Here is a 14,342-nt window from a genome sequence, read left to right as displayed (position 1 = left end):
ATATTAAGAAGTGGAGAAGTCTAACACATGTCATGCATAATATGGACAAAATACTCTGTTAGGAAATATGTATATTATATATTGGAATACTGATATCTACTGTGATATAAAGCCCCAACTATTTATTTAATCGCCAACTATTGATCAATCAGTTTGAGCAATTTCTTAAAAGAAAAAGTCAAAATTCTCAGATTTCAGCCACAGTTAACTAACTGCATATCTTTGTGTTGCAGACAACACAAGACATCTGAGGAAATCATCTCGGGCTTTAGGAAACACTGATCAACATTTTCACCATAGTCTGACATTTTTTAGAACAAATAAATAATCAGTTAATCAAGAAAATAACATACAGATAAACCAGAAAAGGAATCATTGCTAGTTGCAGATCTACAGTATTGTGATGCTGAAAATTTTCTGAAAAACTGATTAATACACCGTATGCTTTGTAATTAATACAGTGAATTAAACAGAATATTGACGCAATAATCATAGAAGAAGATACAGACTAGCAGCTCTGTGAGGCTGTACTAAACTAAACATCAGTATGAAAGCATGCTCACAACAACAATGCTAACATGCTGAGGTTTAGCATGTGTAATGTTTACCATTTTCACCATCTTATTCAACATTTAGCAGCTTACTAGACACCAAGTGCAGATGTTGTGTTATGATTTGTTTTAGTATTTGGTCATAAACTGAAGTTTTGGAAAAAGCCAAATTTTGACCTGATGGTGGCACCGAATTCAAGTCCTGGGAATTTTTACAGCTCATCGCATGGAGAACAAATGTGTCCACTAAATTGAATGGTAATCCGTTCAATAGCTGTTGAGACATTTAACTCATGGTGGCAGTAGATGAAAAGTCAGGGGGTCCTATAAGTAGGATTTAGCCTCTGGACATCATGATTGGCTGGTCCAACATGATCCGAAATATTCAAGGGACAGCTAACACTGCATACACGGAGAAATCTCTGATGGTAGACCAATTCATAAAGCAATACAGCATACATCATACACTCATACAACACACATACTGTGTAACGTTACTATAGACGATTGTATTTTTGTCACATGAAGCATAAAGGGGAACTACTATGCTTCCTATTTTCTGTAATGTATATAATGTTAAATGTTGCCAAAGTTTCAAAAAATTAAGTAAACGGATGTAAAAAATAATCAAACTTTTCTAAATACCTTGTTTCTAAAAATTTTTTGTACTTTCAGCTCATAACGGATTTCTTTTTCGAGTCATCTGCTCCAGGTACGCTACTGCAAGTGCTACATTGTATAGCCTACACGCTCCTTGATTGCTGGTGGGATGAATTTGTCCCTGATTTTGGATCACATGCCTGCCAGAACATGTCCAGTTGTGTTTAGAAGCTTTGATTGATGAATGTTCAAAGTAGAAAGTGCTGTTATACTGCATTACGGTCATTCCTTGGCTGTATTGACAGCACAGAGATGGTGATATACATAAAATGTTACTATGAATTGTGATGGTGACACACTTTCAAAAAAAAAGTTAAAAGTAATACTTAAAAACAAAATTTGTTGTCATCTTTCTTCTTCTTCAAAAAAGTACAAGCACTAAAAGATGCAAAGTGTTACTTATGAGTTTTGACATCAGTATAAATATATTCATAACCTTGTCAGAAAGTTGGATCTTCTGTCAAAACACATTTTAGGACAGACAATGTGTTTCATGTGATTCAATTTAAAAATGCTCAGCGATGGCAATTGAGGAAGAACCTTAATACCCTGGCATCATGCTTTGACACACTTCACATTAAAACATATTGTTGCATTCCTTTCTTAATCCATGTCTTTCTCATCTCAATGCTTTTTTTTCTTTACCCAATGAAACAATGCATATTCAGTTTTTGTTTACGAACCCTGGGTCTCTCCGGGTGTCTGAGAAAGGTTGCTCCGTTGTTCCAATTTGCGTTGTGTTTCACCCCCTACTCATTAATCTCCCTCCATTCGCTGATAGCTTCGTTTCGTCCACTAGAAATCGCTTTCAATTATTCATGCCTATTTTCCACAAATACCTTGGAGATGGAATTAGCAAACAAACAATGCCAGGCGACACTAATCCTCGTCTACAGCAAAGATCCTTTAATGCACTAGAGATCTGGCCGGCTGTTGACAGGCACCTGTTACTGTCTTCAGCTGCTTCGCAACAGCAATGTTGACACAGTAAATATGTTTGCAGGAGCAGTGCAGCCCTGACCCTACGCCGAGGTGCGGGGATAACACTGAAGGAGAGAGGAATAACGAAGAGCAGGAGAGCATGGAGAACGGGAAGGAGCACGACTGAAAAGGATAAACAGGATAAAGGGGAGTGTAAGACACAGCTCAATTCATCGGTCGGGACATTCTCTGCGCCTCCACACAAAAGCAAACGTTTCCACATGACACCTTTTTCTGTGAGACGAGCACAAAGAGTCAGCGGCTGATGAAAGACTCTCAGGGCCAGGGACAAGGATAAAAACTACATGTTTAAGACTGATTTCCAGATGCCCTGTTAGAGCATTTTTATTAGCTGTCTTTGAGAGCTTGAGATATTTCCTCCTCCTGCAGGCACTAGAAGTAAAAACTACAAAAAAACAAGATATAGCATTGTGACCTTGGAATTAAAAAGACATCCAACGCCCTGCTGGAGAAGTTTCCACCAAAACAAAGCCGCAATATTTCGCAGTTTACTGTGACTCATCTGGTTATCGAGCATCCTGCAGCAAGCGAGCACACATGCACACACACAAACGCATGCACGTGTGGAGTAAACAAATTGTTGTGTACCTACTGAAAAAGGCAGCACAAGTTTCTGAGATCAACAATGCATAAATGTTAAGGAAGACAGACAAGTGAGATGTGTCATTACGAATAAGCATCATTGTGCGTTTATGTTTGCAAGTGTGTATATAGTTTATATATGTGTGTGTGTGTCTGTGTGTGTGTGTGCGCGCCCTCTAGCATGGAAGATGATGCAAGGGAGCCTGGCAGGGCACTACCAAGTCTGAAAGAAGATAGTGAGACTGACGGTTTAGACGACTGAGAGCTGGGCTTGTAGCTGGATGACACACACACTCTTTTGCACACTTTCTCACACACACTTTCTCAGACACACACACATACATACACAGAGCCAGGGGCGATGGAGGAGAAGAGACTGAGGAAGACTTTGATCACCGAACTGAGCACATTCAAGCACTCAACCAGAGAGGGCAGTCAGTGATGAGGAGGAGAGAGGAGAGTGCCCAGGGAGAGACGAGGGGGGAAAGAGCGAGGAAGAGGGAGGGAGCAGGATCGGGTTGTTTTCTGACCTCTACGCTCATTGATACAGATGTTAAGGCACGAACACTCAGACAATCGGGCATCCGACACAGACACCGTCAAGCTCTGTTGTATTGAAAAGAAGAAAAAAAAAAGGTTTTCTTGACATGTTTCTTGATCGTGCAAACCCTGCTGACAAAACTAATTTCATTTCAGCTGTATGAACGCCGTGTCTCAACGTGAGCATATTGAAAGCGATGGCAACATTCAGAAAATGTAATTCACACTTATTTCTTTAGCCTCTAGCAGCTTGCTGATAGTAAATATTACAATATCAAGCCAGATACACACAAGTGTGTCACATAGGAAACCCCGTGGCTTATATTACCTTTACAAACAGTGTATGTCCGAAAACATGCAGCCATAGCACTACAGATCTGTCCTCCACGCCTGAGATGCAGGTGGATAAACCATTGTGCTGTTTGCGAAGAGAGCAGGTAATTATCGTTGGCATTTTGACAAGTGTTTGCCAGAGTGAAGGTCAACTCTGTCTGCGTGGGAGATCTATGCTAATCTGCTCAGCTGGAAAAGACTACCACTCACCACCCAAATGGTAGCTAGCACCATTATGCAGCCGCAGCTACCGTGTTTTCACTTTAGAGTTCTCTGCAACGGTGTGTGTGTCTGTGTGTGTGTGTGTGTGTATGTGTGCCTGCAAGCAGATCAGAGAGAGTACGAGGCCTTCCCACAGAGAGGAGAGAACAGACAGACAGACAGAATCAGGCAGACAGACCGACAAATGGAGTAAGATAGAGAAGAAACTCAGTTATATTTAGGCTAAGTCTCTTATGTTTCAAGAACAAAACAACAGACATAGTGTGGGCAGAGTGCACTTCACATCTGCCCACGGAGTATAATAGTCTCTCCTCTTGGCTTTAAGGCAAACTTATCGTTATAGTGCGTTTCAATCCACTTGTTTTATGCAAATTTTCAATTTGTGCATTAAAAAAAACAGAGTCCACAACTACATTTAATTTTTAAATGAATTAAATATTGCCAAAAGGTTTTGGCACTTGGCCACAGTGGTAGACTTGTGAAAAAAAAAAGGGGAGAAGAAGGAGACGGTGAATAAGTCCAGACCTACATGAAGCATTTGACTTAAAGGAACAGTGTGTGACATTCAGTGGATTTAGTGGCATCTTGCTATGAGGATTGAAGATTGTAACCAGCTGAAACTTCTCCTGGTTAGAATTCATTATGTGTTCAATGTTCACGGGGGTCTTACCAGGAGCCAAATTATCCACAGAGGTCTCTTCCTCTCCAAAATAAAAAGACCAGGTGACTAAAACCAGAAAAAAAAAAAACTGAAAAAAAGTTTCTCATTACAAATCAGTGTTTTCAGGAGGTTTTTACCAGGAGCCGATTTATACAGACTCCAAGATTTAACTGCTAAAAAAACTGGACTACTGTAGAAACACGGCAGTGCAAAATGGCTATTAACATGGATGCTCCTTATGTAGATAATATATATATAACTCATTCTATGGCAAAGAATATACAAAAAAAATCTTATTTTCAGGTGATTATATGCTAAAGAAAAGATACTTCTTATATTATATTCAATTTCTGCAAATACATCCACCTACCTAAATCCGCCACACTGAACCTTTAAACCTCCAGAGGAAACAGAAATGCAAATTAATTTTTCATTTTCTTTAAATTTTAAATTTTCTGTAAATTTGTGCAACATTAGCATGACCTGCCTACTGTCTATTCCCCCAAAATACACAAGAATCTTACCACGAAATTTCTGCTGTTACTTATACAGTACTTACTACTTATGATACAACTATATGAGTGAGAGTGTGTGTGTGTGTGTGTGTGTGTGTGTGTGTGTGTGTGTGTGTGTGTGTGTGTGTATTTGTGACAGACACAGAGGCAGAAACACGGGGGCAGACATTGTCTACGTCCACGTCTCCCCGCGTGTCTCCCTCGGGTGACAGCCGTGTGTCAGGGTCTCTGCTCTCTGCTCCAGATGGCCCAGTCAGTTGCTCCCAAGGTCCCCAGGCTCCCAGCGCTCATTGACCAGGGCCGGGGTTCTCACGGCCTGGGGGCCCGCGGACTCATTGCTTTGGCCTGGCCTCTGGGGCCTTTGGGGCCTCAGAGGGGCTCTGGGGTCGCCCAGCCGTGACAGCCAAGACAATAGGAGTGTCCTCACCCAGCTCCCACCCACCACCTACCAGCCTCTCCTAACACACACATATGCACACAGTCATCATGGCGTTTGGCCTGGCGTTCTTGACCACAGTTGGTCAACATCGGCCTAGTCACCAGACCAATAAAATAAAAGTATAATTATAATAAAAGTTGTCACAAATCTGGCAGATGACTGAAAAGTCTATCACAAATTAAAAAAATAATGACAAGACTTATTTAAAGGGAAAATACCCTCCTGCAGATAACTCCACCTCCCCACTGCAAAGTGCACAAACATATGGAAACAGGTTTTTAGATCAAATCCATCACCAGCTACAAAATGTTGCTTTACAGTGAGCAAAAGTAAGTCTAGCAGATCCAATTTCCCCCAACTGAAGGTGATTTACATGTTTAGAAATCACAATTTAGATTGAGAGGAAGCAAGAAGGAAAAAAAAGTTCTAAAAAACACGTTTCAACATTGGTTTTAACAGCTTGGCTGCCACTTCATCAAATATTGAATAAATCATTTTCTTGGCACAGTATGAACACAGCTGCAAAAAAAATCACACACACATACACACACACACACACTCAAACATGCACACATCCGCACACGCACGCACAAACACGGACACACAGAATGCCTTGTAGTTTTGATAAAGCAGCAGCTTTCTCTTTTGTTTTGCAGCCGAGCAGGGATTAGGCAGTGCGGGTCTTTGTCCTGCGGTTTTCCAGTTGAGCAGAACACAAGAGCCTCTACCTCCACTAATACAGTCAGACCTCCCAGCAGGCCTTTCACCACACAGCCGCTAAGAACCTGCTGCCCAAAAGATGCTTTTCAATGAGTTATCAAATCTCCTCTATACTGTCCATGCCTTTCAACCGAGTCTCTTTGTCTATTCTTTTCAATGGAGCATTGAACACATCAAATAGAACTGATGGGCAGATAGATGGACAGCACAATGTAGCAGAGCCATATTAACCTCCTTCAGACGCTGCAGAGTACAGTCAAGGTAACACCGGTGAAGGTTAAATATATTGTTGCATCTGAATGTACATGAACCGAATGTATGCACCAGTATGTCTCATAAAAACCAACCACAGCCATTTACAGTAAAAGTGAATTATTCCAGATAGTTTTCCAACAGGAAAATGAAAATAAATTCTAAACACTTGCTGATTCAAGCCTCTCAGATGTAAAGAATTGCTGCTTTACTTTGTCTAATTTAATTTAGAAGTAAATAACTTAACTTTGGGTTCAACCAGTCACCAAATGAAAATGCTGGCATTTTACGTTCAGCAAATTCATTACATGTGTAAGTTCTCTATGCGTCATATCAACTTTTTTTTCATTGAAAGTGGATATGAGCTGACTATCAGCAGGAGGAAGAGGAGATGGCGTGATGGCGAGATGGCTGCCAAGCTGCAGACCACTGTTCTAAACAAATAAAGAGTCATTGCTGTATTTCCAGTGGTTTTTAGCAACTTGTCGCTACATTTCCAGCCTGTATAGTACTATGAAAAGCGGTTGCTTTTTACCAAGATAACTCTGCGTTCCCTGCTGAGATAGCTCCACAAAAAGCAGTTGGTTGTTTTTGTTTTACCAAGACATCGCTGCGTTTCTTGACAGGATAGTACCACCAAAGGTGGTTGTTTATTACTGAGATATCACTGATTTCATGCTGGGACAGCGCCACAAGATGCTGTTCAATTTCTACAGAGACATCGCTGTGTTTCATGATGAGATAGTGCCACAAAAGCTGGTATTTTGAGCCAAAACATGATCTTATGGCAACCATATCCATATTAATAAAGATGTTTCTGTGTCTGCGCATAACCGCACCTTAATCACACAAGTTTTATTTTGTCTGCTACATAATAGCATACAAATGCAAAATATCTGTCATTTACAGTCATTTATTTTAACATCACCTCAGACTCTCACATCTTTATTTTGTGGCATTTTATTGGCCTTTGTAGATAATACGCATTATAAAGATATCTCCTACCATTTCTATGCATATGATATTAAACTATGCATCTCATTTAATCCTTCAAATGTCGCAAAACTGTTCAACAAAAGTATCTCAACTCCTTATAAAAACATACAATCTTATCATAATGATAATTATTATTGTAAATATATATGTTTTATTTTTATTTTTTTTTACTTTAATTTATAAAGCTTTCACGCAAGAAATGCAGCGCAATAAAAACGGGCCGGCAAGGAAATTTAGCATAAAAGGACATTTAAAAACAGTTTAAAACAGAAATTAAGTGCTTAAAATCACTAGATTATATCAAAAATTACAAAATCAATATAAAATATTTCGTGAGCTGGCTTCTCTTTTATCCATAGGTAGTGTATTCCAGGCGTAATTGACAAGGCCACATGCTTGATTTTCTTACGGCTGTTGCTGGGAACCTCCAGTAAACCAGCAGCAGATGATCATAGTGTTTGTGAAGGTAAATAGTTGACAAGGGAGTTAGCAATGTAGCTTTGTCTGAGGCTATTTAGACCTTGAAATCAATTCTAAATGTAACATGAAGTCAGTGCAGAGAAACTACAACTATAGAATAAAAAATCTTGCTTCTCTTTTCTCTTCCATTGAATCTACTCTCCACAATCTGGGTGTCCATGGACCAGGCTTTGAATCTTGACCAGCCTGTAAATTGTTTGCTTCTCTTCTGTTTATACCAGCTGAGGAACATTGCTAAATCCAGGCCCATTGTGTCCCTAGCTCAGATGGAGATGGTTATTTATTTCATCCCGTCTTGACTATTGCAATCCCCAAATGATTGCATTGGATGACGGTCTTCATCTGACGTCCCTGGATCACTTACAAGTGGTCCACAATGCTGCTGCCAGCCCTCCAAAAAGGTCTCATGTCATTTTGATTTTTTTACACTGGCTTCCAGTCAAATGCACGACCCAGTTCATCATTCTTGTATCACGTTTAGAGCTTTGTGTGGTCAAATCAAAAAGCCACAGCAGAAAAAGCAGAGGAGACCACTGCTTTCATTTCGTTTTTAGTATTTTTTCATTTGATACTTTTTTATGTTTTTAGTGGATTTCTTTTTGTCTGTCTGTTGTGAAGCATGTCTGATTTTGAAAGCTTCTCATAAATAAACTAACTTGCTACATACTTAATGGAAATTAATCAGATATAAAGGATACCTTTTGCTGAATTCTCAACGGCATTCCTCAATTTTTTTTCAAACATTTTCTAGTTTCACGACTGCTATAAAGCATGCTGTGCAGGCTCTCAGCAGCAGGTTGAGCCCAGAATACAGCAGGGCGTTTGATGAGTTCATTAAGAGGCCACGTCATTTATGCACAGTCACACATAAGGCAATGGTCAGCCAGGATTACCCAGGTGGCCGCTGCATGTGGGTGTCAGTTTGATTTTCAAATTCCACTTAAACCATGCTGTTGCTCCACAACCTGGTCACCACTGTGAAATCACTCTGCCATTGCCATATTGTATTGAATTCATTGTCATGCGTGCATATTTGGAGTTGGAGTATAGCTAGAAAATGATTTCAAACACTAAAAAGAGAGTTTCTGGATTCACGTTGTTTTTAATACTGGGAGGAAAGTGGGAAGTCCACTCCACCTCACACTGCGGTGGACACAGAGGGGGGCTCGGGAGAAAAAGCTCTAGCAGGATTTGATCTAAGGTCAGTAGGGGCACACTTGTAGCTCCAGAGACAGAGGATTTAACCATCCTACTATCTAAAAGTGACATTTTTACATTTTTAATATAATTCAGAGGTGTAACCCGCGATCAGTTGGGATTGAACAACGATGACAACGATGCGTCCGAAGAAGTTTGATAAGCTCCTTCTGTCGCCTTTTACAAATCACTATTCAGGTGGGCTGTATTCATAATTCATCACCGTGGGTCAGGCTGATGATCATGTTGACTTAACATTTGGTCTGACATTTCAGCCCAGCTCATGCCTGTCATTAGCTCTCGCCACACGCCACCTCATCAAAGTCAATCACACAAGAGAGGAGGTAAAAAAAAGGACCCCTTTACACCTTGCATTAAAATGCTTCTTGTTTCCCAACTGTATCTAGATATGATCTAACCTGGTAGCAATAAATGTCTCCAGTGTCCGCATTTAGATCCGACTCTTGATCAAACAACCCAACAGTTGACTTGGCTGTGATATAAATTGCCAAGTTTTGCGTGTATATGTTCATCAAAACCAAACTGAAAGCTTGAATAAGCTTTATTACTGCTGTCTTACTAGTCGCTTAGCTCGCTAACTGGCCAATGGCTGCTACCTTATCAGTTTGTAACAGTCGCACAAGGTGGGTGCATTTACACCTGTACTTTCATGTGTACTTTCAACACTATTCGATTGAAATCCGTGGATCGGCGATAAGGTAGAAAGGGAGAAAGCTTTCTCGAGCTCAGATGCTAGGGGGCAACCATGGAGGCTAGCAATAATCAAGTTCTTAAATATACGCAATGAACAAATTTTATTTTAAACAAAATATTCATCACTGCTTATTAAAAGAACAAAAAAATAAAAATTGCACTGTATATTGATAAAGGTAAATAATTCATAACAAAAAAAAAATAAAAACTCCTGAAAAGTATTTTCTTTTTGTTTTGGTATACAACCACTGCGATGAAAACAACGGGTGGCTGGCCCCATGGCCTGAAAAATTTACTGGTCGAAACTATTAGCTGTTGTCCTTATCATGCCAGGACCTGCACATAAATTGAGATACCAGAAAAGACAGGAGAAGGAAAAGAGGGAGTTGGAAAGGGCTTCAAACCCAAATAATTATGAAATTACCAACTTTTATCAGTTAGTTTAGAAAGCTGCTCCCACACAGGCTGAAGAGGCAAACAGCCAGGAGCAGGGCTGCAACAATGTGAAATTTTTACAGTATGAAAATCATCAGAAAATATCCCAGTTTCACAGTATGATTACACAATTTTTTTTTTAACAGTTAAAATAACCCTTTAAGAAATGAAGACCCCCTTCTGAAAAGAGTTAAGTTAAATGTGAGACTCTCTGTCTGGTTGCATTTTTATAAATACCATAGATAAGCAAATGTGCACAGCCAATTTTCACCGTATTGGTTAAAGCTGGTATATCGCTGCAACCCTAGCCCGAAGTGTCCCTCAGGTAATATGTATGTGTTAATATGAGTACAGCTAATTTCAGCCATTTCTGTGACAGGTCTGAATGAAGAAAGAGAAAAAAAGAGGGATGTTATTATACAGTACAATTATTACACCTCATACAGGAGAGGTGAATCTGCAGCTGCTGTAATATTTGCTCACTTCATCATTTTGTTAAACAAACGGTGCAGAAGTGGCATGACGGTAAGGGATAAATACAGATACACACTGTAATCCAGCAAACACACACACACACACACAAACACACACACACACACACACACACGCAACAACTCACACTCTAAAACCACTGAACCAAAGCTCAACCCGCGGCCCAACCTTTCTTGCGGTAAATCTGTATCATCAGCCATCATCCAGCACGTCCCTGATAGGAAACGAGTTGGTGCCAAAAAATGTCACTGCATAGAAAAAAGCTGTAGCAGCAACACATTTCAGCCAATAACAACACCACCATGTTGATTCCAGTGTTGTGATATTGGATGATATTGACTGTTGGGAGTATTGCTGTGCTTCTCAAAGTCATTTCCGACCAAAGCAAGGACATCGACACATCACACACACACACACGCATCAACAGCAACACTGGGCAGATCGGAGTGCAGACAATGAACAGGGGAGTGGAGGCATACCGACAACCCTCCTTTCTGTGGGTGACAGCTCTCCATCAGTCTACATCAAACAAGTGCATACATGCAGCCACACACACACACACACACACACACACTGTATACACTCTGAGTGATTGGCTGGTGCAAACCTGTTTCAACCTGTCAGCCTGTTGGACATAACAGAGGACCAAATAAACTGTCCTGCACACTGTATATATAAATATATATATATATGTGTGTGTGTGTGTGTGTGTGTGTGTGTGTGTGTGTGTGTGTGTGTGTGTGTGTAGACAGGAGACATGTGCACACTAGACTCATCATCCCAGTAATTGATGGTCATCTGTCATTGCACACTGTTGATAATCTTCTTTGGGACGGGGGTTTGTCTGAACAAGATGAACACCAGCCTATCTACTGTATCGGGAGAGACTAATCTGTGTTCTCATTTACTGAAGCACAGACGGTGACAGAGCGGTCTGGCTAGTGAAAATGAGATGAATCACAATGAAGGTCGTCAAAAGCAATCATTGTGTGATAGGTGACATGTGAAGAAAAAAAAATGTATCGACTGCTCTTACCTGCAACTTGAACCAGATCTGCAGTGGTCACGTTCTTGGGGTTGGGGCCAATTCTGAATGTCAATGCTGGACCCAAAACACTGCAGAAAAACAGCAAAGAAAGAGCGAAATGAGCAGTTGCATTAAAAGGAATAGTTTGGGAAATATGCTTATTTGCTTTATTGCTGAGAGCTAGAAAAGAGGTTAAACACCACTCTCGTATCCATTTAATGCTGGCCCTACACCAAACAAATTTTTAAGCAATTTTTTTGTTGCAGAAAAATGTCCAATGTGGGAATACGATCATGAGAGTTTAAGCCCAATTGGGTTACTCCAGTGATCTTAATGGTTTGGTGTAAGTCATAAAACTCAGTCTGAAGTGTGTTAAGTCAGTGTTTTACTTGACTTGATGTTCACAAAAATCAAACATGTTTTATATTATCATAAGTTTTCAGTCTTTGCTCATGCAAATACCGAATTTCAATGGCATGAACATCGTCAACAGGTAATAAGTACACTCTCTCCAGCACCAAATAGGAAGCAGCAAACTGGGTAAATAGTAAACATAAAGGGGAGGCACAAAAACATGAAAAAGTCTTGGTTCTCTCAGACTGTGAAGAAGGTGTTGAACCAGAGTCGGTGTTTAATTCAGCGTGTATCTGTATCTGATCTACCAACCACCACTTATTTTAGAGAGGAATTTTCATTTTGAAACTGTTCGCCTATTATTCCCACAGTATCCTCCCACTAAAATAGCCCAGCTAACCAAGGGAGAGTGGTTGCTAGTTGAGAAGACATGACTGTTGTATTTGAAAAGAACTTTTAATTCAATGCTAACACTTTTATATATTGCTGTATTGTTTGAAGTTGCAAAGCAGCCAACAACATTTAACGCAACATTTAATGCAGGACTTGGCAGAATGCTTAAATAAAAGGTGTGAATGATGTGAAGAGAAGCTGAAATGTACCAGACGCCATATTTCTGAACGAGATGTGAATCATCATACATTCTCTTTCCCTTTTCAGTTTGAATTTGGCCGAAGACCAATGTACAGTCGTCTGCTGATGAGCACCTTGTTTTCTTTTCACCTACAGTAACCTGCCTGTACTCCCTGTGCCTATATTCTCCTCTGTCTGGTCAGGAGTCAGCAGCAGACGTCTCTCCCAGGGGCAGAATAAATGTTTGAGGTCCCTGAGCTTGGCCATGAAATAAAATCTAACAACCCCACCAGACTGTAAGAACTCCCTGCAGTGGTCAGGAAAAACTGCGTATTCTGAAGCAATGTGTGCACAAAAAAAATCATACTCAAGTTTACTGTAACCTCCTAAAATCCCAAATGATTGCATTAGATGATGCATTTTTAACCCCTAAAAAGATCAAACAGTGACTTCATAGTCCTGGGTAGGGCTGTCTTTCAAAACAGGTTCCGACAAGGAGCATGTCATCCCCCATGAATGATGAAGACCCTGTCTGAGCCAATCAGTGAAAAATACGGCACTTTGTTCCGAGCTGTAATTGTAGTTCCCCAATGGGCCAATCAGGGTAATTCTGAATGTTGCGAGTGCAACACTGAGATAATTTTCCTCAAGTTTTGTCAAAATCGAAATTAAATCAGTGATGTCTGAGACGGTGATGATGAACACATGGCATGAGTGAGCAAAATGATCAGCGCAGGAGTGAGATGCATCACTCTCCCACGTTCTAGGAAAATCCTAACAGGCCATTTAGTGAGAATTTTAAAATGCCAGAACTGAGCAATGGGTTCCATGCTGTGAAAATCTGCATCTTATCATTTAGTCTGGTACTCTGTCCCAAATGTCTCTTTTTTTAAACAAGTGAAAAATCTCCCAGTGAGGCAAGTAAATTTATATCTGGCTCCAGTACAAATGAACTTGCTATCTATCTTGCTTCTTGTGCAGCCTTCAACTGTTTTCTTTTAAACAACTGACTCTCATTTGTGGAAAGTTATTTAACAAATTGCATTTGTAACAGGTTGACATAAATTGACTGATTTTTTAAATCACTGTATGTCTTTATGTTATATGCCAATCATTATTCAGCTTTTAAATAAAATAAATACATTCAGAACACCAAGTTGAAATGAATACATTTACATACAATCAGGAGTTGATCCAAATCTGCAGAGTATGAATCACTTGCAGTTCAAAAATTTTACCTCAGAAGAACATAATGTTCCTTCAGTAAAGAGCTAAGAAAAACTACACTATAACAGATTTTACCATAAAATCATCTACTATTTACCATTACCATTATTATTGGTGTCAATACTGTAAATGTACATTTAGCAGCAGTACATTCATATCAAATGTATTACAGTAATCTAGAGTAGAATGTGAGGTTTATGGTGTAATACTGTAGCTAACCTGCAGGTCATATGATGACTGATAACGGCTGCACTCTACACTACTTGGCTGTATATTTTATGCAACTTGTTACAAACTGCGTCACAGTTGCATCGTAAGAGTTAAAAAGAGAACAAAATTTCCATCAACAGCTGAAGCAGTGAATTTGATG

General features: G+C 39.9%; 1 protein-coding gene across 1 annotated transcript in view; it reads right to left on the bottom strand.

Annotated features, from left to right (window-relative positions):
- ptprn2 (protein tyrosine phosphatase receptor type N2) overlaps positions 1-14,342 on the bottom strand; it is a 147,652-nt gene that overhangs the window by 80,556 nt on the left and 52,754 nt on the right. The window contains exon 10 of the mRNA XM_042510638.1: positions 11,828-11,907. Coding sequence (XP_042366572.1) covers positions 11,828-11,907 — 80 coding nt within the window. The remainder of the gene's footprint in view (positions 1-11,827; positions 11,908-14,342) is intronic.

Source organism: Plectropomus leopardus, chromosome 21, assembly GCF_008729295.1.
Source record: "Plectropomus leopardus isolate mb chromosome 21, YSFRI_Pleo_2.0, whole genome shotgun sequence".
Lineage (NCBI taxonomy): Eukaryota > Metazoa > Chordata > Actinopteri > Perciformes > Serranidae > Plectropomus > Plectropomus leopardus.
This window is presented reverse-complemented; position numbering and strand designations above follow the sequence as displayed.